General features: G+C 41.2%; 4 protein-coding genes across 8 annotated transcripts in view; 2 read left to right on the top strand and 2 right to left on the bottom strand.

The window, feature by feature from the left end:
- Positions 1 to 6,653: 6,653 nt before the first annotated feature.
- On the bottom strand, positions 6,654 to 10,875 carry cbr1 (carbonyl reductase 1). Its single transcript, XM_073481626.1, has 7 exons — positions 10,784 to 10,875; positions 9,559 to 9,673; positions 8,951 to 9,120; positions 8,127 to 8,234; positions 7,784 to 7,992; positions 7,524 to 7,577; positions 6,654 to 7,241 (listed from the first exon to the last, which is right to left on the bottom strand). The coding sequence occupies exons 2-7, from the start codon at positions 9,669 to 9,671 to the stop codon at positions 7,068 to 7,070; spliced, it is 828 nt and encodes a 275-aa protein (XP_073337727.1). The 5' UTR covers positions 9,672 to 9,673; positions 10,784 to 10,875; the 3' UTR covers positions 6,654 to 7,067.
- Positions 10,876 to 10,911: 36 nt separating this feature from the next.
- Positions 10,912 to 16,084, top strand: setd4 (SET domain containing 4). 2 transcript variants are annotated; one of them, XM_073481622.1, is made up of 13 exons: positions 10,912 to 11,000; positions 11,618 to 11,707; positions 11,847 to 11,942; positions 12,174 to 12,211; positions 12,443 to 12,531; positions 13,109 to 13,345; positions 13,600 to 13,659; positions 13,896 to 14,025; positions 14,138 to 14,312; positions 14,509 to 14,587; positions 14,919 to 14,999; positions 15,347 to 15,470; positions 15,554 to 16,084. In XM_073481622.1, exons 2-13 carry the CDS (start codon positions 11,632 to 11,634, stop codon positions 15,728 to 15,730), a joined length of 1,362 nt encoding a protein of 453 aa, XP_073337723.1. In that variant the 5' UTR covers positions 10,912 to 11,000; positions 11,618 to 11,631; the 3' UTR covers positions 15,731 to 16,084. The 2 variants fall into 2 exon arrangements, with proteins under 2 accessions (XP_073337723.1, XP_073337724.1); XM_073481623.1 differs by lacking the exon at positions 10,912 to 11,000 and adding an exon at positions 11,229 to 11,272.
- Positions 16,067 to 22,229, bottom strand: cryzl1 (crystallin, zeta (quinone reductase)-like 1). Its single transcript, XM_073481624.1, has 12 exons — positions 22,009 to 22,229; positions 21,054 to 21,131; positions 20,127 to 20,199; positions 19,980 to 20,024; positions 19,451 to 19,519; positions 18,690 to 18,823; positions 18,434 to 18,545; positions 17,604 to 17,702; positions 17,307 to 17,419; positions 17,119 to 17,224; positions 16,989 to 17,034; positions 16,067 to 16,617 (listed from the first exon to the last, which is right to left on the bottom strand). The coding sequence occupies exons 1-12, from the start codon at positions 22,072 to 22,074 to the stop codon at positions 16,521 to 16,523; spliced, it is 1,038 nt and encodes a 345-aa protein (XP_073337725.1). The 5' UTR covers positions 22,075 to 22,229; the 3' UTR covers positions 16,067 to 16,520.
- Positions 22,230 to 23,097: 868 nt separating this feature from the next.
- The window catches only part of itsn1 (intersectin 1 (SH3 domain protein)), a 42,297-nt gene continuing 39,654 nt past the window's right edge, over positions 23,098 to 25,740 (top strand). For all 4 annotated transcript variants that reach the window (XM_073481914.1, XM_073481912.1, XM_073481913.1 and 1 more), the window contains exon 1: positions 23,098 to 23,239. The gene's annotated coding sequence lies outside the window, so the exon portion shown is untranslated. The remainder of the gene's footprint in view (positions 23,240 to 25,740) is intronic.

Here is a 25,740-nt window from a genome sequence, read left to right as displayed (position 1 = left end):
TACTTTGCTGTACAATAATGTACATGCAGTACAAAATTGAGTAAATTGAGAAAATTGAGTAAATGTTCTCCTTTCACATATGGCTGCGAGCCAGAGCTGGTGCCCTTCTCATCCTGTACTTTATTTAACCACCTTAACATTTTACTGTTGAGTGAGAGCATGTGTGAGCCTCAGTGTTTGACTTGTTCTTCAGCCAGCGCTGTGTTCCGTTCAAGACCATTTAGCCGTTCCGAACACGCTAATTGAAGAACAGTCTGTAACAGCCTGTTCTTTGGTTCTGGTCCCTCCCTCGCACATTTTGATATTTTGGGAAAGTGAGGCCCTTTTTTTCTTCAAAGCAGGGGTTAGACTTACACAGGGTTAGACTTACATGCATGATGCTGCTTTCTACATCTTTAAATGAAATACTAGGCCACAACTAACACGGAAAACATTGTTGCTTACATGTTTTTTACATGCAAAACACACAATTAGCTCCTGAAGTGTGAGGGGTGATTGATAAATTCATGGCCTAGGTGAGAAGAAGAAGAGTTACACAGCTCTCTTTCTATGCAGGTGCAGTTAAATTCTTTGCCTGATTATGCAGAAAGTTTGAAGATAATAACTTTTGTGATATTTCTATTTCGGGTAATTACGATAAATTGCAAGTCAGCACTCTGTGAGACAGCACTTCACATTGGTAATGGCTGCCGTCCAGGAATGCAGATTTGAACTCATCATCCCTCTTCACCTGATTTGGCACCCTCAGCCCACTTCCATCTTCCCAAAGATGAAGAAGGAGCTCAGTGTTCACTGCTGTGCACCATTTTCCTGAAGCCCAAGACACAGATCCGTATGCTCCACGACTGCTGGACTGAGTGTCTAAATGTAGGAGGTGACAGTCTTGAGAAATAGTGCTAGGATTTTTTAAATTGACTCCTTCTACCGTAGGTCATGTACTGATCGATCACGAGTTCCAGTCAGCTCTGAAGGAGAGAGTTGGGTGCAGAGCCAGACCTTCAAATCATATAAAATAATGTACAGTCCAGGTTTTAATCTCTTCGGTATCTAACAATCGGGGCTTTTATGTGAGCCAACGGAAAACAAAAGCAATGCCAAGAAGTCAGTTTTTCCCCACATTATAAATGTTTACCATTGCAAGTGATTGAAAAGCAGTCTGGTCTGCTTCCCCGTCGCATGGAAAACATATTTCAAAGCTTTAACTCCACCTTCTTATTGTGCTGGATGTTTTTGTGTTGGATTGTGACGCACATCCTCTATTAGACATGGAAAGAGCAACACATTGGCACAAACAGGACAAAACTGGCACAGAAAGAAAGTAAAGACTCTCCAACCTTCTGTCCGATCACCCAGGTACAGGTACTGGTGCTTTTTTTTTAATTGAAGAGTAGCAACCATGAAGCTTTAGCAGATCAGGATCATTCACAAGTTAAGAGACTGTAGGTGTTACTAACTTTCAGGTAGGTGTAGATGATCATCATTGTAAAGGTCCGTGACACTCAAAAAAGAAAAACTTCATACATGAATAAATGTTGGCAAGGTATGTTTCTGCAAACCACAGACGTGTTAAAACTTTTTAAAACGCTCTTTGAGCTTCTACACAAAAAAACACTTCATTAGTTTGTCATGGTTTCTGGATTTAGTTTAGTTGTTTTCTGTTTTATTCTGTAGGTTTTATCCTCACGTGTCTTGTTCTGATTTACACTTCCTGTCTTTGTCTTTTTCCCACCCTCCTGATTAGTTAATCACTCCCTGTGAAGTTAAGTCAGTGTTTTTCCTCAATCTTGTTGGTTTGTCTGCATTTCTTATGTATGCATTTGCTCCTTGTGTCTCCTCTGTGTTCAGCCTGGTTTTTGTCGCCAGCCTTTTTATTGCCTATGTTTTGATTATTAGATTTCAGCTTTGGTAATGAAGTTCGCCTTTGGTTTAGTTTTTTACCTGCATGCCTTAATGTTTTGCATTTGGGATGGGTTTCTTTTGGAAAACCATAACATAGGGTTCAAAAACATCATGTTTTGGCTTAAAATATCTGTTTTGGTCGCCACAAACGCAGCTTGAAATTGTCCCGAGGTGTCCATTAAAATATCCAGTGGTTTCACACATACAGATGTTGAAATGCAGTCTTGAACAGCCATTAATATGGTACAAGTTTAAATGTATGCATGGTTTGCAGAAACGTTAAGTGGCAACATTTGATTCTGGCGACTTGGCTGGCTGAACTGTCAGAGAGTGCTGTTGCACCTACTGCCTGCATACAGATAACACATTGAAAATCAATCAAACAAAGTGAAAAATGTTTGAGGCATGGCAGCACACGTGCAAGTCAGAGGTGATCTGTTCGAGTGTTTATCAAAAAGTTTAAAAGAAGTTTCAAACAGCCCGAGAAACTCTGAGATGTTAGCCGACTGATTGTATATTGCTACACAGTTAACCAAACAATCAAGCTCCGTGGACTGATGTTTACTTTCCCCAAATTAGATTTCATGTAAAGATAAAGAATAATAGAATAAAGCAGTTCATGGCTCCTGGTTAAACCGGATTCTAACGCTGAGAATGATGGGAAATCTGGGAAAATGCTGGCAAAGGATGTAGCAGTTTATAATCGGGTGCCAACAGATACTGACGGACCCTGCGGTCTGTTCATCGGCCAAAATACAAAAAAATCATTTGACTTTTTTTGCTGGGGGGAGGTTTGTGCTTCTTCCTTCCTGTGCAGGAAGACCGGATCCCAAACTTCACGGGCACAGCAAAAACGTGACGATTCAGAGAGAAATGTAGGTAAACAGCGTTGACACACACACATCTTGCATCTCTTTGTTCCAGCTGACTCAGAGCCTTTTGTTTTTGCTTCAGGTGGGGAGTCAGGAGGTAAAAAAAGGGAGGAACCGGCGCCTCAGTCGACCAGCTTCCTCTTGTTTCAAGTTTCCAAGGCGAGATTACATTCAGTGTCTGATGCAGAACAATTCACGTCGCACCAAAACCTTCTGACAACTCACAGTCTTCAGCCTCTGTGGTAACAACCACTGCTGATGTCTTACACCCATCCATTTTATTTTATTTTGACATCCGTCAAGTGTGCAGACTTCTAATCACAAACATGAACTCCTGATTAAGTTAAATGTGTTTCAACTGTTGTTTATAGGTAACCACAACTTTCAATACATTCCTGGAAAATCATGAGCCTCTTTAAGCTTGAATTTGGTCCATGAAACACCTGCTGTGTGACTACTGAGATATACCATACAGCCAGATGAGAGCTCCAAGTCATTTCTCCATCCACTTATATGTCTGTCTGTCCTCTGGGACCTCAGCATGTCTCGGGACAAGTGTCCAGTAAACTAATCCAGGGATAGTTTGTTTATGCTCCGGTCCAATCCCAGGACACTGAGCTGCTCCGCCCGGGACTGACCCCCACGACGCAGCTCAGATCTCACAGTAAACAAACATCCAGTTTTCCCATGTTAGAATCAGAGACTACTTCTGTTTGAGAGTTTAGCCGTAGTTTATAGTGTTCTGTGTCTCTTCTGAGTGACATGAAGGCTTTGGGTCATGCTTGCAGTCAGAATTGTCTTGAAATATTTCTCACAAAGAGGCTAAAAGTGGACGAGAACACTTTCACCGATCATCCACCCAACACTCGGTAGGTGTGTGCAACTTTTTCCACCTCTGTCAGGTCGTGTTGCAGAGCGTCTGCAGGCCGACTGAAGGCCAGGCTCGTCAGAGGAGATGCGGCTCACCTGTATTTAAACTGGCTGCAGACCATGCTCTGGTTCTCTCTCCTTCTCCATGTCGGACCACATGGAAACTTCAGCTCTCCACATCTACATTAGTTGCTGATTCTTACTTTTACACACACCTCATGACACACTCACCAATACACCGCGGACACGACTATTATTACTGATCATATTGTCTTTTTCTTTTCTGGCCAAAAGCAAAACTGTAAACGTGTTAAATGGGCAGAGGATATTGTCTCATACCAGTGGCAGGCCCCTGCATTGAATCAAATGAAAATCATATCAAGGCAGACTTTGTGGTATCTGGAAGAATCAACACAGTATATTGTGATGAAAGAGTGTCCGTACCAAGTGATCATATGTAATACTTTAAATTAGGACTGCTGGCAAACTTTAACTGAATAAAAAGTTCCATCTTTTCAGACTGCATGGGCACAAATGGTTGATTTTGACTTGGGTCACCCAGGATCCCACTCAACCCAGTCTCTAGGATATAATGCTAGCAGCAAACCACAGCAAATCCACAGTTGACATTTGTACTAAACTTGGCATATGACGTTCACATTGTATGATAAGTAGCAGACTTTCACATCTGGAGGTGGAGGGCCCAAATGGCCGACCGCAGTTCGAGTCACACCTCTGGATATTTTTGAGGATATCTGGAGACATTTCCATCCATTTTTGGAGGTTGACCCATCTCCATCCATGATCGTAGCGACCAAAACAGGTATTTTAAGCCAAACCACAATGTTTCCGAACCCTAACCAAGTGGGTTTTGTGCCTGAACCTAAGCGGAGCATAAGCACAGTGTTGTGATGACAGAGAAAGAGAAAACTGAAGCGAAACAAACGGAAAGTTTCAACGTAAAGAAACATTCAGTTTTAACTTATTTGTGGTTTTGTAGAAACGTTCTTAGCTGACATTTATTCTGGTGATTGGGTTGTTAAAAGCACTAAAACAATGGTGTGAAGTCAAGAGGAACAAATTGATTAGAAGTCATGAAACAGTGGAACGGCAGCTGTGAAACATGACCGCGGTCTGCAGATACCCCGGTCGGTCGGATTAAGGATAAAAGAAAACTGCTGCGAGAATAATTGTGCACATTCGCATGCGTGAAGACAAAGAATCAGTAAGTTGTCTTCGCTTCTGACATAACATCTGATTAGTTTGGTTGTCTCTCCGTCTGGGAAAACCGCCATTCACAAGAACAATACCACACATTTACGAATCAATCAACACAATTTGAGATGTTCCTAAACCCAGAACCAGGCGACTCTGCGATACAATAACACAATGGGAATCTTACATCATACATCTTTGTTTTTTTCTGTGGGAATTCATCCAGAAACACAAATCTTTGCCTCTCCAGCCCAAGAATTGTGTTTTCAGCGATTGTTCTGATCGAGGAAGCATGAAGACAAAGAGCTTATGCAACAGTAACTCAAACCTCCTCACTGCTTGACCCTTTCAGATCCCAGTTATGGTTTGATCAGGAAAAGAGCCAAAAATAAGTGTTTTGATGGAACGAGGTGGAGAGAGGGTCAGTTATTATTCACTATTAATAGAAAAAAAACACTACATATAAAGAGGATAGGACATCCTTCACAGAGAGCTAATAAACACATTCTTTCCACTAATGTAATTAAAGTCAGAGTTTATTTTTTCCTGCTCCTCCTCCTGATCATAAAGACGAGACTTTGCGATTCATACAGTACAACGTGTCTCATGCTCTTATTCAAGTAAATGTATAAAACTTCAGGCCTTAAAAGTTTCCACAAAGAAACAAATAGTTCACTAGAAATAGTTGAAATCATTTAAATTCAAATATAATGACCAAATTCATTTCAGTCGACAGGTAGGCAGGCGACTATCTCTGATCTGTGCATAACCTTTTGACCTCCTGTCTGTCTGCCTTTTGCACCCTCCCGTCGACCTCCAGAGCCACTTCCTGTGTGGAGGGAAAGTAACAGACAGAAGTAGCAGCGACAGCGTTTCATCCTTCAGTGCGTGTGTTTAAGTGAAAGCCACAGACAGAGCAGACTGTATAGCTTCCGGAGGGTAAACATCAGCTTTCTCATGAGAACGCTTCTCGCTTAACTCCTCAGACCTCCTCTGTGTGTGTGTGTGTGTGTGTGTGTGTGTGAGATGCTGTATCTAAAGGTCTTTGTAGTGTCTCCCTTTGTCCACTGGGTGGTGTTGTTTTCCTCCAACTTCAGTCATGTTCAAACAGCAGAGACTCCAGTTGCAGCAGGGAGAGGCGTTAAAATGCTGAGAGACTCTTTTCATAAAAGTCACGTAGTGCTTCACTGACATCTAGTGGTGACCAGTATGAAATGCAACAATACAAACTAGTACAAATCACCTTATTACCACCTTAAAAACAAATTATTTCTGTCCAAAATGCATTTATTTAATGCATGCATTTATTTTTAGCAGGCGAGACTGTTGTAATGTTGCGACCAAGTGACCTGATAAACATCTGGTGGTACGTTCTCCTACATCAGCCTCATGTATAAGCGTTGGTTAGTTCATGAATCTGTCCTTCATGTTATTTTCTCAGACCTTTTCTCATACCAACATTCTTCACATAACACTGATAAAGACCACGATAAGCCACAAAAACATCTGCTTTTTGCTCCCACAGGTCTGCATTCAGACATTTAATCAGACATTACATCTAACTGAGCTGTTAACGGTCGAGTTATTTAACACCCAGCGCAACACAAAGCTCTTCCAGAGTTATCCAGCGCGGAAATTTCTTTGTGCTTGTCTCTCCGCTGATGTTTGTTCATTGCAGCCCTCAGCAGACCTCAATCGCCCCTGTTGTTCGTCCAATATCTGTTATTCTTCAATATGTGCATCTGAATGTTACCATTTGTAAAACACAACATATTGTTAATCAACATTCTGACAAAGTTTTCTTGATTTTTGAAGTTCGTTTATTGTTTTTTGACATGAAAGCATTGAATTGTAGAAAAAGCATTTTTATTTTCTTTGATTTCAAAACGATTATGTCTCATCTAACAAAGGCAAGGTTTTTTTTAACATTTTATATGTGAATGATATAAAAATGTTTACACTTCCAAAAGGCAAAATTGAGTTTTCTCAAAAACATCAGCGATTAGCCAGCACCATTAGTAATTCAAGCATGATTACTGCGGCAAAGAGAAGCAGACACACACATTCACACACATTCACACAACATGTTAGTGTTCCCTTGGATAGTTTGAGTTATTTTGGTTTTACTTGAGTCAAAATCTCCAGATGTTTGGGTGTTTTTTGGCAAATCTCTCTCACACTCACACACTCACACGGGTCATTTTAACCCTTTCACCACTGCTGAACTTCTTTATCAGAGACGAACTTTCCGTGCGGGTCTGTGGCGCCGGGCGGCAGCAGGGCCAGGTACACCGGAGTGATGGCGCCCTCGTCTGGTGATTTGGGGGCTTTTGGACCAGCCATGTCGGTGCGCACCCACCCTGGACAGCAGGCGTTGTACAAGATCTGTTAAAAAATATTAATAAATACAACAAAAATGTGTGTTAGCAGCGAGGCTGGAAATAAAACTGGAAAAAAAGCTGCTTTTTGGGTTTAAATAAAACACAACAGAAGATAAAAACACGTTAAAAACAGACATGAATAGGATCTAAAAGGATTTTAAGTCAAACAGAAGATTAAAATAAGACTAAAATTAATCATCTTTAAAGAAGCAACTATGCTGCAAACTGATTTAAAATAAGAAAAGAGAAGGCTCTTGATTATAAGTTGATATATTTAAGTGTTTACCCCGTCATTCGGTCTCTCCTTGGTCAGACGCCGAGCATGGATCATGGACAGGGCCTAAAGACACACAGACACACATTTGTATAATCAATGAGAGGAAATATGACATCAGAGAAGAATTTCAATGAGAATTTCTAAAGAAAAAAAATTAAATACACCAAATACAATGCTGCTTTATACATTTTAAGACCTGCAAACTCGTCTGTGATCTCCACAGATGAGTTAACTGAATATAAACCAGGAGACAGACTGATGGGTCGTACCGTCAGTCCAGTTTTGGACACTCCATATGAAGTTTCAGGCCAGCCGGCGTCCTTGTGTTCGCCCTTCTGGGCCTTCTCGACGAACTGCTCCATCAGTCCCACCAGCTCCTCCTCCGTGATGTCCTCGCTGCGGAAACGCTGCTGCAGGGCCGGGCTGCACTGGTTCAGAGTGCGGGCGCCGACGAAGCTGGAGACGTTCACGACGCGGCCTAAAATACACAAGATACGATACAATATCCAAGGTCACTTCTGAGCTGTTGCCAATTAAAAACGTCTTTTCTCGTCTAATTTTCTGAAAAGAGACCAAACAATCCCGTGGGTGGATGGAGCTGTCTGTCCTTACCTCCGGCTTTGATGAGCGGCAGGAAGTGAGTCAGCATGTCTCTGGTGGCGAAGAAGTTTGTCTTGAGGGTCACCTCCGCCTGGACTGCAAATGGAGCCGTGTCTGCCACTGAAGAGAGAGACAGAAAGAGCTGTCGTGATGTCATTGTCACCTCTTTATACGTCCTTCTGATTGATTTCATCATTTTTATACCATTTCTGGTCAATGAGGGACGAAAAATGGCACAAATAAAAGTACCCTGGTGTCGTCAAGTATGTAATAAATGTAATGTGATTAAATGCAGTTAATGGATGCAAGTACACTCCTTTTTTATTGTATTGTTATTTGTTTTTATTATTTATTATAGAGCCTTTTCATGCTCAGACAACTAATAAAAGTTATTGAGTGAAGCTAATACTTTCTTTTTGGTTTAATGTTTTGTTGGCATTATTATGTTTCATTAGTTTGTTTCATTCAAATTTTTTTAAAACACTGATTTTATGTGAAAAAAGGACATTTTGATTTAAATATCTGCACATTTCAGGCAATAAGCGAGGACAATATGAAGGTACAGCCAGCTACCTGTTGAAGAAATATGTATACAAACACCAGACATTGTTTTCTAAGATGGAATCGTTTTATGAATAATTGTAATAAATTAAAATCATCTTAATTTTGAGCATAAATGGTTGGGATTGGGTTTTTAGCCATAATCGAGCAATCCTACTAATAATACTACTGACTACAAGACTAAAAACTGATGCTGCTGGTGCTCATTTCATATTTAAGAGTCATATTTAACAGTATAGTAGTCACTAGTAGTCAGAATATGATAGTCACCCTACCTTTGAATGCTATCCCGGCATTATTGACGAGGACGTCCACTCCTCCGTACTTCTGTTTGAAGAAGGCAGCAGCGGTGGTGATGCTGCTCACGTCGTTGATGTCCAGCTGGTGGAACAAGGGCTTCAGTCCCTCCGAGGACAGAGACTGCACCGCTTCCTCACCACGACCGCTGCAATAAAAAACAAACAAAAGCTTTCATTTATTTCCACTTTGTATTTGCTCTTATTGCAAACAGACCTGTTGGCAACAGCGTGTTTTTTAGATTTCCAAATCTTCAGTTATTGCTTTTTTTTTTAATAGTAGAGGCCTGGAAAGGATTTACTTTTCTAAAGGCCCTTAAAAATATATTTTACAAATTTATTGTGTCATTTTAACCTGTTGTTTGCTCACATGAATGTTTACCTGACAGCTTGAAGAAGTCATTAGCAGACAAAATCTCCTTTTCCATACAATAATAAAATCTCATAATCACAGTGTAATAATTGCATCAGTGGGTTCAAATAAATACACAAAGATAAGCTCCTTCTCTGTGACGTTGTGTAATGATGCTGATAATGTTGAGTCATGACACATCAGCCTGGTTTCGGTGTCACCAGCAGGTACCTACACGTCTCTGGCGGTGAGGTAAACGTCTCCTTGGTACTGCTTGCAGAGCGCTCGGACGATGGCCAGACCGATGCCCTTGTTACCGCCCGTTACTATGACAACCTTGGTGGCCATATCTGTCCACAGAGAGAGAGGGAAATCATTGTTTGATATTAAATACTCATTAACAGCGGATAAACTATTAAAACACACACACGGCTGTCGGTTATGAGATGCCCGGGGCTTTTACAGCCCTTTCTAATTAAACTCTGAGTCAACTATGTTATCAGTCCTGTAGGAGGATGATAAGATCTGCTGAGTCATGGTGACAGTGTCAGAGGGAGAGCGGTGAGAATCGCCCTTTATATTTTCAATTATCTAATAAAACTGGTCCACAAAACACAAATGTATCACAATGTACATATATATATAAAGTTTCTTGTCTTGTTTTTCTTTGTCTGATATGCTGCCACATGAGTGAGTATAAATTATAAAATTATTGCACCTTTAAAACGTAAATACAAAGGTGTAATCCAGGTCTACGGAAGCCCTGAGGTCCCAAATTGATTTAAAAAGACATTATTCACACCCTTTGATTTCAGCTTTAAAAAACTACTTTTCGATGGACAAGCTGCACGAAGCCATTTTTTTTAAATTTAAATACTAATTTAAAACAAATCCCCATGAGGGTGAGTATATAATGACTGAATTTTCTTTCTTTTTTGGGTGAACTGTTCCTTTAAAGGTTGGTCAACTTGCATTAATCATAAAAACAGACACATTTTATTGTGATATAAAACATTTAACGTGTCACTTTATCTTGTAAATACAAAATGTCGCATAAATTCCCTTATTGAATGAAACAAAAACAAAAGAAGGATTAAAAAGTGCAGAGTCATGCATCCACCAGGAGCAGACAGGACCTTTACCCCTGATCCTGATGTGAAGTCATCGTCGCTTGCAAACCTGTTTTACAGGGATTTCTGCAGTATGATTCATGCAGCTAAGGTGAGAAACTAACTCACAATCAAAGCCACAACTGCAGCAGCTAAAAGTGCCTGTGTGAGCATGCACTGCAGCTTTCAGAGACCTCTCGCCTGGTTTCAGATCAGTGTTTGGATGTTGCATAACGCTGACTGGCTGATACGAGCTGCATTTTATAATAAAGCAAATACAACAAAAATACACGTTTTCATGTTAGCATGCTGCTAACTATCTAACCAGGAGGTGAAGAGGAGGCTTCCTACCTTCAGCTGGTGCTGTACAGGTGAGTGGACCCGCGGTGGTGGAGCTGCTCAGAGGAGTGAAGCGCTGCGCACGAGACACCAGGGAGAGAGAGGAAAGCTACTGGAGGCTTACTGCGCAGCCTCAGTGCGCATACCCGGAAAAACAAGCTAAACACACATGGGTTTGAGGAGCTGCCGCACAAGATGGACATTTGACACAGATGAGGATAATATCAAGGTGTTGTGTGGATGTAATTTATGTACTTATAGTTTCATTTAATTGATAAATACACGTTGGCGTCATATTTCGTGTATGATGGGTGATTTTTGGTGTTAAACAGTTGTACATGTAGGTGACAGTGTTTGGTTTTGAGCTTTGCCCAGTGGTTTATAATGCTGGAGCTCATTACAAAATGTGGCTTTACATTGTTTATTTACTTTGATTTTTTTTAAATAGCTCCTTTACAAGTGCACTATGTCGTTTGGGAAAAGAAATTCAAACTCAGAAATGTGATATTTACAATGTGATATGGTCATAATATAAACTCAGAGTTGTACATCCATAACTGAATAAACAAGCTGTTCTCAACACCTCAAAAAACTTATAATAACCAGAATGAAAGGCGAATTTATTGCAGGGTTTTCGTATCAGACTTCATAACTGGCAACTTAGTGAAGATGAAAAAGTTAGTTAGTTACTGTGTTGATCGTGATCAGGGAAATAATTTGATCTCAACAACCTCAGAAAGTCTCCACATGAAGTAGAGAAGTTGTGAATACTGTGTGGCTGTTTTTGAGTTGCAGCATCACGTACAGATTGAGAGAGAAGAAAGTTTGTTATTGTGTGCATTACAGGTCCAGGTGGGGTCATGAGGGGTCGCAGCCGTCGGGCTGGACGAGCCGCGAGGAAGAGGAGGCAGAAACAGGAAAGCCTCGTCCAGTCAGGTATGAATTAATTTACTGCAGTGTTGTTGCTTTATATAAATGTTTCAGTGCTGTTGGCTGCTTCAGCACAGACAGGCTTCTCTCTCTCTCTCTCTTCTGGTCCCTGTCATCACTGATCTGTTTCTCTTTGTGTCTTCAGTGTCTCTGTGTCACCAGCTGCAGTACGTGAGACTCATGAGGTTTCTTCACCAGCGAGGATTCACCTCAGCGCTGCTGCAGCCAGCCCTCTTCACTGGTACGACTCAACATACTCAGCTACCATGTGATTTATTTGCCAAAATAAGTTTGTCACACATCTGAACAAGATCTGAATGAAGACTTAGGTTTCGCAGTGTGATGTTTACACAAACACTCAGTTTCTTTAGATGTGACAACAGTCAGACTCAACCGTAGGATAATAATCTGACTGATGGATTGAAGTACAGACTTTCAAGTTTGTGTGTGTTTGTTGTTTCTCCTCATCCAGACACAGGCAGAGGACTGCGAGCTCTCAAGACCATCGAGGTGAGTCTGCAAACATGCGTCCGTGCACCTGATTAAATAAGCTGCAGCACAGTGATAACTTACGATTACAGTTTCTAAAGCTCGTAATTGCTTCAATGTCTGTCAGAAAAAAAACAAGTTGATAATCACTGCATTAATACAATTTCTGCTTTTCACTACATCTGTTTTCTTGTGGTTCTTGAGTCTTGAAATCTATTTTTTTTCTCTGTCTGTCCCTGTTTCTTCTGTCAGCCTGGCCAGCTGCTCATTTCCCTGCCAGAGTCCTGCCTCCTCACAACCTCGACCGTCCTGGACAGCTACCTGGGACAGTACATCAAGAGGTAAACACACACATACATTTATATTCAAATATCAGAATATCCAGAGATCAAGGTTACTTTCACACGACACTAGGAAAAATGGGTGCAGTTTGTTTGTCAAGCCTCACTGTATCTCACAGTAACAAAATGCTGCTCTGGATGTATTTAGTCATTTTTCTTTATAGCTATCCCTTAAAAAATGAAAAGAAATAAACATTGCATCAGTCTCAATAAAAATGAGGTTGAGAGACTTTATTTCTGGTACATAATACACTCTTAATGGTACTTTTTTCCACCTTATTGGATGTAATATCAATAGATTTCTAAATTTAAAATAAAGTATGCAAATATCAGCTTCTCCATGAACATAATCTTAAACTATAACATCTAATGCAGTCCTTCACACCAGTCCTGCAATTGCTACTACTTATTTCAAGCTTCAGTGTGTCATAGTGAAGATGATTCAGCTCTGGTAGTTTTTGAAGGTGTGATTTGTGTTTTTGCTGTGAAACAGAGTAATCAACATGTAGTGAGTGTAATAACAGAACCAGAGAGCAGACTGGTATCGACCCAAGCTGTCATCATTTTGTCTCCTCAGCTGGAAGCCCCGCCTCTCTCCCATGGTGGCGCTCTGTGTCTTCCTGGTGTGCGAGCGGCACAGAGGAGAAACCTCTGATTGGTTCCCCTACATCGACGTGCTGCCCGCCACCTACACCTGCCCCGCCTATTTCACCGATGATGTCGTGGCTGTTCTGCCTACAAATATTAGGAGACGGGCTTCAGAGCAGAGGGAGGCGGTACGAGAAATCCACTCCTCACATCAAGACTTCTTCAGGTGAGTCAGGCACAGAGGTCACTGAGGCGAGATGTTTAAGTTATGTGTGATGGGTGTGTGCAGATTAGAAGAGATTACACATTGTGTAACAATATCTGCAGAATGCAAGATCCTGTACTACACCGGATCTTTCTTTATTTATTTGAGTATGCAGGTGTAATTTTACAGAGGAAATAAATAAAGAAGTAACACCATCAGTCTTTTTTGTGAATAATGTGAATAACGTCCTAAAACTTATGTTACTCTTAATCCAGATCCCTTCAGCCAATCCTGAGTCAGCCTGTGGAGGAGGTGTTGACATATGAAGCGTTAAGGTATGTACACCTACACACACACATACACACACACACACACACATTAAATATAAGTACTACTTTAACACTTTAGTCAAATAACAAGGAAAGTAGGACTTTTTCTCTTCTTTTTTTTCTACTTTATATATTTTTGGTATTTGTAACTTTTATGTTTTTGTGGTGATTATAATGTTTTTTTTTTTAGATGAACGTTTCTGTCGTGTTGTTAATAAGCTGTCACCATCCTCCTCCTCCAGGTGGGCGTGGTGTAGCGTCAACACACGCTCTGTCTTCATGTCCCACCCGTCCAACAACTTCCTGTCCGGACAGGATGTTTACGCTTTAGCTCCGTTTCTGGACCTGCTCAATCACCGCCCTGACGTGCAGGTGAACTGTAGTAAAGTCACTCAGCAGATGCTGTAGATGTGGAGTTTGAACTGATTGTGACAGTAGTGAGTTTTCATAAATCTCATCAGAAATCTGTTGTTTTTTTTCTTAGGTAAAAGCGAGTTTTAATGGGGTGACGAGATGTTATGAAATCAGGAGCGTTTCCGGGACCCTCCGCTACCAGCAGGCCTTCATCAACTACGGTTCCCATGACAGCCAGCGCCTGATGCTGGAGTATGGATTCGTCGCCCCCTGCAACCCTCACAGCGTGGTCTACGTGCATACAGGTGAACTACATTAGAAAATAGAAAAATAGACATCATCATCTCCAACTTTACTCAAAAAATTTCACAGTACCCATATAGCACAGAGGCCTGTTTTATAATCCAAAAAGTCAGTGAAGTCTCACTTTCTACAATATGGGACCTTAAAGCTGTGTTGCCTGTGATTTGAAGTTTTTTGTCTTTCACTGTGGTCCCTCAGATCTCCTCACTGATGTTTTAAGAGGTGACAGGACTTTGGATCAGAAGATCAAGTTTCTCAGAGAGAACGATTTCCTTCAGTAAGACTCACATTAGCATTGTCAATGTTCTTTTTATGTATTATGTGATTTGTCTGTAAACCGTTGTGATAGCTGTTATTATAGTGTTATGTTAAAGGAACAGTCCTCCAGTTTTGGAGGTACCTCTGTCTTGCTCAGAGAAGAAGCAGTTTCCAGATATATCTATGCATTACACACAGATTGATTAACATTAGTTGAATTTATTATCACAGGTTTATAAAGAATATTGTCATTAAAAACACTTTTTCAATACTAAGAAGCCCAAACCATTTAAATTAGGCAAAAAATAGGACAAAGTTTAAAACCTCATCTTCCTCTTTCTCTCTGTCAGAAATCTGACCGTGTCCAGTGAAGGCCCCAGTTGGAGGCTGATGACGGCTCTCAGACTGCTGTCGCTGCCACAAACGTTATAGTAAGAGCGCACACACACTCACATACACTCCCACTTCCTCATTCAGTGCAAGGAACTTAAAAGTTTTCATGAAGAAATGCCTCCAGAAAATGAAGAAACACACTCCAGAGAGTAGATTAACGACATGTTGTTTGTTCCCCGAATTTGTGTAGTGGTCATACGACGTAGATATGTTGGGTTTCCGTGTGTTTCTCCGTGCATCTCCTATAGACTTCAATACAGCCGTCACCACAGTCTGGCCCCAAAGACATATTCAGTGACGTAATGACCCTTCCTTCTTTTTTAGGTTCCTTGATTCAGTGTATGCTGATATAAATAATGTATTAAATGTGTGCTCATTTCCACAGTCACCACTGGAAGGCGGTGTTGCTCGGCCAGGCGGTGTGTGAGGAGAGAGAGCAGTGGAGCGTCCAGACAGCAAAGACTCTCTGTCAGAGACTCCTGCAAGACACACACTCAGCTCTGGATCAGGTGTGTGTACCTGCACACACACTCCACTCAACTATTTCCACTGATTCAACATAAAATCCTGATTATTAATGTGCTGTGTTTAGATCTCTCTCCTCCTGCAGCAGTGTGAGCAGTCAGTCAGGGAGCAGCTCCATGTGGTCCAGTCACTGCGACAGGAGGAGAGGTGCATCCTGGGAAAAAGTCTTGATGTACTGGAAGACATGCTGGGACAACCAGATGAACTGTTGTCATGCCAACCTAATGCTGACAGCATGAGCTGACGTCTGATTGGTGCTGTGGTCTGCAAGGTGCTCTAAGAAGTGAGGTTATTGGCTGAACGCGGGATGATGGACCGTCCTCTGGAAGCACAGGGTCGCAGGTTTGATTCCAGATGTGCTGAAAGAGCGTCTGCCCTGTTGTAATGGCCCCGAGCAAGACAGCAAGGCTCTCATCACCACCATCAATTGAGCCAGGGCGAGGTCAAAGTGCGCAGAAGATTTACAGAACAAACTGTTCTTGTAACCGTCTGCTCTCCGGTAAAACATGACTGTGAGGAAACGGAGTAAAGAGGAAAACCCTCACAGGAGCAGAAGTGCCAATAAGGACGCACAAATCAGTCACGTTGTCTGATTTATTTTCTGATTACAAAGACAAAAACTGCGACGTTACACAACACATTTTGTGACAGCAACATAAATGCAGTTCTTGTTTAGATTGTAATTTGAATGACTTTAAAGCAATTTAATGTGAAATGTAATACTTTGCCGTGTTTACATGAAAACAAGAATTGCAATCGGTTTTTTTTAGGAAATGGAATGAAGCATTGTGGAGTATTAAGGAATAATGGCTCCACAGGCTATGCTGATGACTGTAGCCATATGAAAACATACTCATTCAGAAGTTGGATGTTTAATGTAAAAACTGTGTCTGAATGTGGTCAGAGGAGTCTGTATTTAAATAAACGCAGTGACTCTTCCATCAGAAGCAGATTCTTCCTGCAGCTTCAAGTCACGCAGGTCACTCTGGAGCTGGAGGTGTTAATGATTTTCATTAATGTCTCAGTATTTTTGGTCAGAGTTGAACGACTGCCTTCGTCTTCTGGTGACGCTGGACGGTCTCCATGGTGACTGTGGCTTCGTAGAGAGGCACGGCCTCCTCAGGCTGAGGTCTGCAGAGACAGATGGAAACCAGACAGACAGATGAAACGACAGATTATGTGTGCAGCTTGAGAAGAGTGGGCAGCCAATCCTTGCAGTTTTGGTGGATCTGTGAATTTGGGGTTTTCACTCGATTTCTTTTGAAACACAGGGAGAAAAGGCTATAAATGTGTAACTAACTAACCTACGCTAACCTTTACATGAAGCAATGTTTCGGCCATGACATGCTGAATTTAAAAATATATTTAATGTCTTCATATTGAGCTAAACTGATTTTTTTTATTCAGTGTTATATATTCGTCTGGCACCAGTATCAACGCATGGATAAACACTGGAGTGTTAATGTGTCTGACCCGACAACCCCACTGAGCGTTTGAGTTACCTGAGCACTCCAGTTGACATCTTGTCCACGAGGTCCTTCAGAATATCTGAAACAAGCTGTTAAGGATGGAGAACGTATGTGTCTGATCATGTGCGTTTGTTTGAGATGACACACTGTGACTTGAGGATACGGAGGTATCTGCCCTGCTGCGCTGATGAAGCCGTCCACACTTCGGGGTTGAGAAACGTCAGAGAGGCTGATTTTAAGTGAAGTAATCTGCAATCTGGAGGATCCAACTGTGAAAATACAAACACAAAGACTGGTGAAAAAACTGCTGACTCAAGGTTACATTTATTTATACATCTGACTCTGACTCACCTGCAGGTCTTTGTGGGATGTGACCCAGTGCCCCCCCACTCCCAGCACACTGATGATGTCATGTTTGTGTGGGAGGAGCTTTGCCTCCTCTGACTCCTCCTCTCGCAGACGCACTACACACAAATAGTGAAATGTACTGAGGTTAAATTTAAGGCGACTTTGATGAAATCTTAAAGAACCTGGGTTGATCTGAGGCATCATTCAGACGCCTGACAGCATGTTAACAGATTCATCTATATGTTTACAACCTTGTTCAAAGTGTAAATAAGACCGAGAATCACATAGAAATGTGTTTACCTCCAGAGTCTATGACTATATCCACTCCCAGTCCTCCCGTCTCCTCCAGAACCACCGACAGCAGGTCTGGTGAGCCGTCATACACTGGAATAACCTTAGCTTTACACACAAAGACACAAAAACATAATGTCATGAGTCAGTTTGCAATTCTTCTCCAGCCTGAACATAACGTCTCATTGCAGTGGTTGCAATTTCAATATAATCCACATGGTGGCAGCAGCTTTTAGGCCAAGATTTTTTTTATTTATTAAATTAATTCTCCTTTAATAACCAAGTCTATTTTGGAGGTTGTATGATTCATTTGATTATTAACTCTGCAACTAAATGTGTAAAAATCATAGCAAAAATAATGCATCTGATAGGATAAATGGTGATGTGCTGTACACAGGAATCATCCTGACTTCAGACAGATAAATAATACACAAAGCGATAAGCCTTCAACTCGTAGTGATCGTTCCAACAGCTTTTTACTGCAGGTATGAGAAGACGAGTCAGGAAGCAAGCATGTAAGTGAGTTAGGAAGACAGAAAGAAAAGACCTCACCCACTAAAGGATCCTGAACACCTGAGGAACATACGAAGGGAAGGGGGAAAAGGAGAAAAGGACAGAAAGAGACAGGAAAAGGGTGTAAAGATTTATAAAAAGGGATGAAAGAGGAGCAAAAGGAATGATCAGAGGAAAGTTCTCCAATACTAAAACAATTGCTGTGATTCAGCAGAAAGTGCCAAAGAAAACATTTCACAGACAGTCTGTAGAGATTGGGTTTAAAACTTTATGTTACAGGCAGGTTTAAGGATTTTGAAAGCATCACTACGTTGGCCTGTACATACCTACGCTGGGCCGAAGCTGCTCCAGGAACGTCTGTTTTTGTGGCGAGTGCGACGTCGTCAGAACCTTCACTCCGTGGTAACACGCCAACTGGATGCACATGAGGCCAAAAGACTGAGGAGAGAGAGGAGACAGAAACATTTACACCTGGATCTTCACTGAAACTTAGTGTCATTCATACAAATCTGAAATGTCTACAAACAAAGTAACATGGTGTGTGAGTGTTTCTCTGCCATATTCTGTGGTATCATCACGTACACTGGCTCCATCCGTGACCAGGAGTGTGTGTCCGGCTGCCATGCGAGCGTGTGTGTGCAGAGCAGTGTAAGCACAGAGGCCGTCACGCAGCGCTCCCGCCACACACACCGAGCTGAGCTTCTCCGGTTTCTGGACTGGAGAACAGAGACAGAAACACACATTTATCAGATCAGTTTCATCATGATTTAATTACCTCACTACTTCTGGCTTTGAGTATAAAATCAATGTAATACGATGCGATTCCAGTTTAAAGGAATGAACTCTGCCTTATAAACTGATCCAAATGATGTTCCAAGGACAGCATGTTCTCTCTTCCCTTGTGCAACCCTTCAAACTGAAGTCAGACAGAAAACTCTAGGTGACAGAGGGGGGCAGTCTGTGCACTTAAGCTGCTTTTTACGCTATCCTGCTTCTGTCAAACTGCCAGCACCGATTTATTTCAGTTTATGAGGTGCAGATGAAAGGCTGACAGAGACTGGCCACCTCAGAAAACCATCATGCCTCCTGTGGAGCAAGCTGGGAATAGTTTGACCTTTTAGTTGAGGAGATGTGACCTGGATTGTCTTTTATGTGAGCGGACTGATCACAGGGACTTTAGATTGCAACCATCACAGCAGTTTACAGGAAGAAAAGGAATCAAGAGGAAGATGGAAAAAGTGACTTTTATTAGAAAATAATAGTGTTTGGTGTGTGTGTTTGTGTGTGTGTGTGTGTGTGTGTGTGTGTGTGTGTGTGTGTGTGTGTGTGTGTGTGCGTGCTACCTAAATAATGTTCGTCTATGTCAATGACATCACAGAGTCCAGAGCAGGGAGACTCCAGAGGCAGAATACCTGGAGAGGGACAGTTGGTGAGAGAAAGAAGATATGTAGTGAGGATATATGGACACCATTAATAATGTTTTTACACTTATGTTATAATAATAAGCTTTCAAAATCACCTGGTAGAAAGTTAAACTCATATTAGTCCAAATTATTGACTCTAGATGGGTTTTTAGAGGCTTTTACTAGAATAAGATCTAAAAATTAGACCAAAGTCGAACAGAATTTGATCAAATTTAACTTATTTATTTAGACATTAAAGCTGAGAATCACAATATCTACATGTAATGTTATCACAATAAAATAATATAAAGAGAAAATAAATAATGTCACTTAATTATTACCCATCTCCAGTTATTAGATATTTGCCCCTATACAACAACCCTGACCCCACAAGTTCCTGTAAAGCTCTCCAGTGTCCCATCAGAGTCAGAAAACATCTCCCCGCTCAGATGCATAAATAAAATCCTACCTACAACCTCGTCCTCTGGCTGGAAGAAGGAGACCTTGTTGCCCACTGCAGGAAAACACAAACAAACCAGTTAAACAGGTGCTGACAGTTTATATCAAGGCACTCACGACTAATCCACACAATTACTTTGGCTTGTGTGTTAACAACCTTGCTGGACGACCCCGGCCACCTCTCTGCCAACAGGGATTAAATCTCTCTGGATCCCCACGTCAGCAAGTAACTGGAGCACAGAAGAGACGAGCAGAGATGAGTCATGATGAGTGCAGTCAGGACAAGAAGTGATGTGTCTAACCAACTGGTTTAGATTTAATTTAGAGTTTTTTACTGGTGGGAAAGTTTAGAAACAAGGCTGGTACAATTAGAGCTGCAACGGAAGAAAATTATTCCCCAACTATTTTGATATTCAGCTAATCATTGCCATCATTTTTCAATCAAAAATGTCAAACATCTGCTGGTTCCAGATTCTTAAATGTGAGAATTTGCTGCTTTTCCATTGTTATTTATGACAGTAAATGAAGCGTCTTTGGGTTTTAAACTGTTGGTTTGATGAAAGTAGCAATTTAAATACGTCACTTTGGGAATTCACAATTGTGATGAGCATTTTGTCACAATTTTTCAACATTTTATAGACCAAACAATATTTGATAATTGTGAAAATAATCATCAGTTGCGATCCGAGATACAACATAATCACAGCTTTTCAGCTGTAAGCCATGTGTGAGGATTAAACATGTACAATATAGTTCATTTTACTTTTGGATTATTTCAAAGTATGAATTAAGTCCTGCATAAACTATCACTGTAATTGCAATAACTATTTATTGCTGGTTAGACGGCTACTTTTATCTTTTTTATGATGTTTAAATGTGTTATCTTGAATAAAGCTTTACATGACTTTATGCTTGCTTTCTTATCTTATTTGTATCTTATGTGGATCCCGTGCATGACTTGATTGATATGCGACTTTGATTTATAAGCACTAAAACAAAGTGACATTTATTCTGTTTTGTCTTTGTCACATTATCTTCTAATCAGTCGTCCCATCAATTTTGACATCATCTTTGATTTACGTACCTTGAGGTCCAGTGGGCTGAGTCCACACGCCTTCACCTGAACTCTGACCAGTTGGCTGCCTAAAACCTCTGGAAGACTCTGGAGGGAAATACGTACACAGAGAAACAGTGCTTTATACCAGTGTATGTCTTAACCAGGGAGACACAGACAGTCACAGTGTCACAGACTAAAGTCGAACACAGACAGACAAATTGAATCGTTTTAACAAAGAGACGGACACACAAAGATGAAGTCAGCAATCCATTATTCAGTGATTCCTTCCTCTAGACACTGTAATCACATTACACCATGACTACCAAACTAATCATTGCCCTAATTCGTGACTCATGACTTTTCAATTTAATCTGGGTTTTTGGAAAATGCCACATTCCCAGTGTGGTGGGCTAAAAATAGGTTTCTGCAGTTGTGTCAAGATATTTGACACTTTTTCTTTATTGTACTAGTCTTAGAGATCAAAGATACAAATGACCATCAAAGATCACAGTTAAAGAGGAAAACAACCGAGTGTGCGGACACAGAATAAAGCATAAATAAATAAATGAAGTAAGATATTAACAATGACACTAGTGAGAAAACAAATAAATGCCATAAAAACCTGGAAAATGGGAGCACAGTCTCTGTCTTAACAGCTTTTTTGTTCCTTGCTGAGGGTATTGTCTTAACATTTGCCTCCACGTCCTTCTTGAGAGCCTTGCCTTCTCATATTTACATTTCTGATTGTAAAACTTTGCAGAAAATATAACGAGATTTAAGTGTTTGCCTCATTTCACCAGTGCTAACTCAGCAGCAGGGATGTCTGCAGGTGGAGCCACAGTGTCACACACTCACATTAGTCTGCAAAATTGCTCTCGGTGATGCTGTGAAATGAGTCGTGTAATGACAGAAGTCAGTCAGTCAGTCAGTCAGAAACAACATCCACCTGCACAGAGCCCGAGAGACAAAAACACAAACTCACCGTTTCCTGAATCACGAACTTGGGCTCAGCATCACCGACACCGGCTCGGCAGTACAAACCTTTCATACTGTTACACCTTTATTTGACACAGAGAGGCTGTTGCTACAAGATAAAATCTTAAAATCTGCTTGACGAAGCTCCTTTTTTCATATAATCATTGTTTTTCTCCTGTAGATGAAGCACTTCTGCTAGCTGCAGTCAGCTGACTTCCTGCTTTTCTTCTTCGCTGTTTACAATGTGTGCTTGTCGAGCTACACTTGTGACATCAGCGCCCCCTGCTGGAGGTCAGGATGACCACACCTTAAAAGTACCGTACAGCAACTACTAGAGCAAAGAAAATGCCTTATTTAATTAACATTTTTCTGTTTTTATCTTTCTAAATCATCATTTATATTAATCCCTTGTAGTACAGTGGTTAAACAGATGTATATTTCAAATATTTATTTATGTTTAATTATCATAAGGGCAGTCTCTAAATGTACTGGGCATGTTTGACATATTTATTTAAATTAAATGTTTTATCTTTCTGGCTCTATTTATATTGTTAACTCATTGCTTTTCCTTGAGAGTTATAAGATGTTTTCAGTTTGTTGTCAAGTTTTGATTTTGATGTAAAGGCCTATTTACAGCCATGTGTTTACTGTTTTCTGTGGGTAAAAACTAATACTGCTCAGATGGATTGTATCACCTAATTTAATGTCTCCTTTGCACTTTTGCTGTCAATGTGTGAGTCAGTTCTGATCCTCGTTACTTTGGCACCAGTTCGTCCAGAGAAAGATGTTTTTAAATCACAATGAAACTGGCAATTTTATTGTGTTCTTTGCTGGGAGGAAAAACAATTAGACCTTTGCATATTTATTGTTGTTTTATATGTATTTTTATACAAAAAAAAGCGTGTTTTTCTTAGTAAAAAGCGGGCGGCAGGAGCGCAACTAATCCTTTTACCTCATCGCGTCCCTGTGATCCATGCAAGCAGACTGCTTGTGAGTTCTCGCGAGATTTCATCGAAATCCTTATAGCCGCTGTGACATCTCGCGATATGTCAGAGACGTTACCCCATTTTCCAGCTGTCCCTCAGTCGGTCGGGATTTTGGAGCCACAGGAGAATCGCCGGAAAGGGCTTCGGTGATAAAACAGCACATTTTTGGGAGAATAAACCGCGTTATATGGGTACATAAACACGCAGCGGGCTACTTTATCCGGTATTTCACGATGGAAACTGAACTATGAGGTAAGGGCAGAGTGTAGTATGTGTGCTGTGAAAGAATGTCCCTGAGCGGGCTGACGAGCTGACGTTAGCTTCTCGCTGGTTAGCATGCTCGCTAGCTGCATTGACAGAGACGCTAGCGCGGCTAGTTGGTCATTTCCTCACCTGATGTCGCTTTGCCAATGTCAGCCTCTTGCTGTGATATTAACCTGCCTCGGAGGCGTTTAATATGCGTCTGTGTAATAAGACCGGGGCGACGTGAAACCGGAGGACGATGCGAACCAGTGGCTACTAACAAGTTAGCATGTATGCTAATGTTAAATCACTGCATCTGTCTTGCCAGCCTGTGACCTGACGTTAACATTGAGCGGTGTTACTTGTGGTTAACCTTCGCCGTGCTGCTACTCGTGTTGGTGGATGCAAAGATGGTGAATCAACCAGGTTGGTGACAGTGCTAGGGCGGCTTTTAGGGTGGAGGTTTTCTCAGTAGCCTGGCGGTCGCTCACCTTAAACCTGATGTTGCCCACAGCTGTCCACCTCTAAGCTAACTTTCAAGTCAGACCTGCCCTCAGGCGAGACGTTTCCCTTACGATCTGTCCGACACCTAGACGTGCTTGTGATTGTTGAGTGTTGCTATTAGCAGGCGTGCCATATGAAAAATGATGCAGGAAGTTGAGGATGGATTGTGAAATAGACCCTTTCCTGTTGCTGTAATCGCTCCTTCCAGCAGCAAAGGCTGGCTTAAATAGTGAGCACACTCATCCTGCACTAACCCAGGGGATGTGTAACTTCAGCATTTCGATTGACCGGGCTTAACAAGGCGCATCAGTGAGGCCTGGTTCCCATGGTAACGTGGATGCTGACAGGTCCTTTTAAAGGTGGGAGGACTGCAGATGCAAACACCAAGTCTAGTGAGTTTGACTGCAATGTTTCTGTGATTCAGTTCCTTTCTGTGTTGTATCAACTCCTTTGAAAACTCACATTTGCATACTATGCATATTTTTAATTAGCACCCCTGTAGTACACGTCCACAAATAGCAGGAGCTGTTTTTTTGCACGAAAATGGCAGAAATGCAACGTGCAGTGTTCGTTCTGCAAAAGGTGTATCTAGATTAGAGTTGGAACGGCTCCTTGATTAAGAGATTGATCGGCAATTAGTTATTGCACTTGTTTAATCAAGCAAAATGACAGCTATTCGATGACTGGAAAACTCGAATGTGAATAAGACTAAGGATGCAACAGTTTCATGTTATGATAAATATCATCAGGGTTTCACAATATCACAGCATCCAGTATTACGTAATAATAACAGTTTTTATTAGAAGTTGATCCGTAAGGCAATGAAGATAGAAGGCTTTCTTGGTGAACAAACGCTTTATAATATCACAGTATATTATGTCCTGACCGATGAAAGAAACGTGAAATGTGTATATATTTTTAATTACATTGATATGGTAGAATTCAGTAGCGTATATAAATGTACACTGTATGAAGACCAGGTTGGTCATGTTTCACACCACATTATACCGTGTAACTGGTATATCGCTACAGCCCTGAACAAGACATTTGAAAATGCTCCTCCAGGCTCTCAAATCTTGTGCCAAGCCATTTTCCACATTATGAAAATAATCAATAGATGTAGCCCTAATCGTATCTTTGTGTTTTCTGTCTCTTTGTTTTTCTCACTGTAAAACACTGGCCTCGAGCCCACACCGGTTACAAGTCTTGCTCAGAAAATCTTCAGCCACAATCTCATTATCATGTATTGATCAATGATGATAATTTGCTCTGTCGTTATAACACTGGAAAAAATGGACAGAATTATTCATAATGGGTAAGTTTTAGGTGCATTGCTGTATCTACAGTCCTCATTAAATCATCCCCTGCTCTTTTAGAAAGCTCAAATGTTCACCTCTGAGCACTAAACTTCGTTTAGTCGGTCAAAGTTCAGCAGGTCAAGCTGGCTTTGGGAGAGGGACTTTATGTTCTTGCTTCAAACGGGCTATAAATCAGAACCACATAATACAATGTGTGCCAACATATCCGAGGACTGCATTCAACATTCAACAATTCCAACAGCTTCAAAGGCCAGATTCATAATATGATCCAGCAGCAACAACAAAAAAACAAGCAGCGAAACATTTCAAACAGGGCACGGTCACTCGATCGACACTGGCAAACATTGGCCTCCCGTTTACCTCCAGTCTGTGTGAGCAAAGTGGCAAATGAAACAAATTAGCATCTGGTGGTGAAGCAAATTCTTATCTCGGCTTTACATGGAGTTCAGCTTCGGTGAACTTTGAGTCGCAGACACAACCAGTGGCAGTGAAAAGAAGAGTGTGGTTGACCCCCTCAAAGGCGATGGTCATTCACTGACGTGTGACCTGAAACATGCCAGATGCATCACGTAAACCCAGTCATTTCATTTAGCAAGCTAATGTTACATAGGCTAACGTGACCTTAAAGCACCTACTCAGCCTCCTCACAGGTGTTTTCACTTATTGTGCGTTGAAAGACCATTTCTC

The sequence above is a fragment of the Pagrus major genome, chromosome 15, assembly GCF_040436345.1.
Source record: "Pagrus major chromosome 15, Pma_NU_1.0".
NCBI lineage: Eukaryota > Metazoa > Chordata > Actinopteri > Spariformes > Sparidae > Pagrus > Pagrus major.
Note: the sequence above shows the minus strand (reverse complement) of the source record. Positions and strands in the feature narration are given on the sequence as shown.

What these genes read in the sequence shown, in the direction of transcription:
- cbr1 (XM_073481626.1), bottom strand. Translation starts at nt 9,671, where the DNA reads ATGGCCACCAAGGTTGTCATAGTAACGGGCGGTAACAAGGGCATCGGT. An exon ending in TACCTCACCGCCAGAGACGT is followed by an intron (nt 9,121 to 9,558) that starts GTAGGTACCTGC and finishes TTTTTATTGCAG; the next exon opens with CGGTCGTGGTGAGGAAGCGG. An exon ending in GCCGCTCATCAAAGCCGGAG is followed by an intron (nt 7,993 to 8,126) that starts GTAAGGACAGAC and finishes TGTGTATTTTAG; the next exon opens with GCCGCGTCGTGAACGTCTCC.
- setd4 (XM_073481622.1), top strand. Translation starts at nt 11,632, where the DNA reads ATGAGGGGTCGCAGCCGTCGGGCTGGACGAGCCGCGAGGAAGAGGAGG. An exon ending in TCACATCAAGACTTCTTCAG is followed by an intron (nt 13,346 to 13,599) that starts GTGAGTCAGGCA and finishes CTCTTAATCCAG; the next exon opens with ATCCCTTCAGCCAATCCTGA. An exon ending in CACACTCAGCTCTGGATCAG is followed by an intron (nt 15,471 to 15,553) that starts GTGTGTGTACCT and finishes TGCTGTGTTTAG; the next exon opens with ATCTCTCTCCTCCTGCAGCA.
- cryzl1 (XM_073481624.1), bottom strand. Translation starts at nt 22,074, where the DNA reads ATGAAAGGTTTGTACTGCCGAGCCGGTGTCGGTGATGCTGAGCCCAAG. An exon ending in TCAGCCCACTGGACCTCAAG is followed by an intron (nt 20,200 to 21,053) that starts GTACGTAAATCA and finishes TCTGTGCTCCAG; the next exon opens with TTACTTGCTGACGTGGGGAT. An exon ending in GCCAGAGGACGAGGTTGTAG is followed by an intron (nt 19,520 to 19,979) that starts GTAGGATTTTAT and finishes GTCCCTCTCCAG; the next exon opens with GTATTCTGCCTCTGGAGTCT.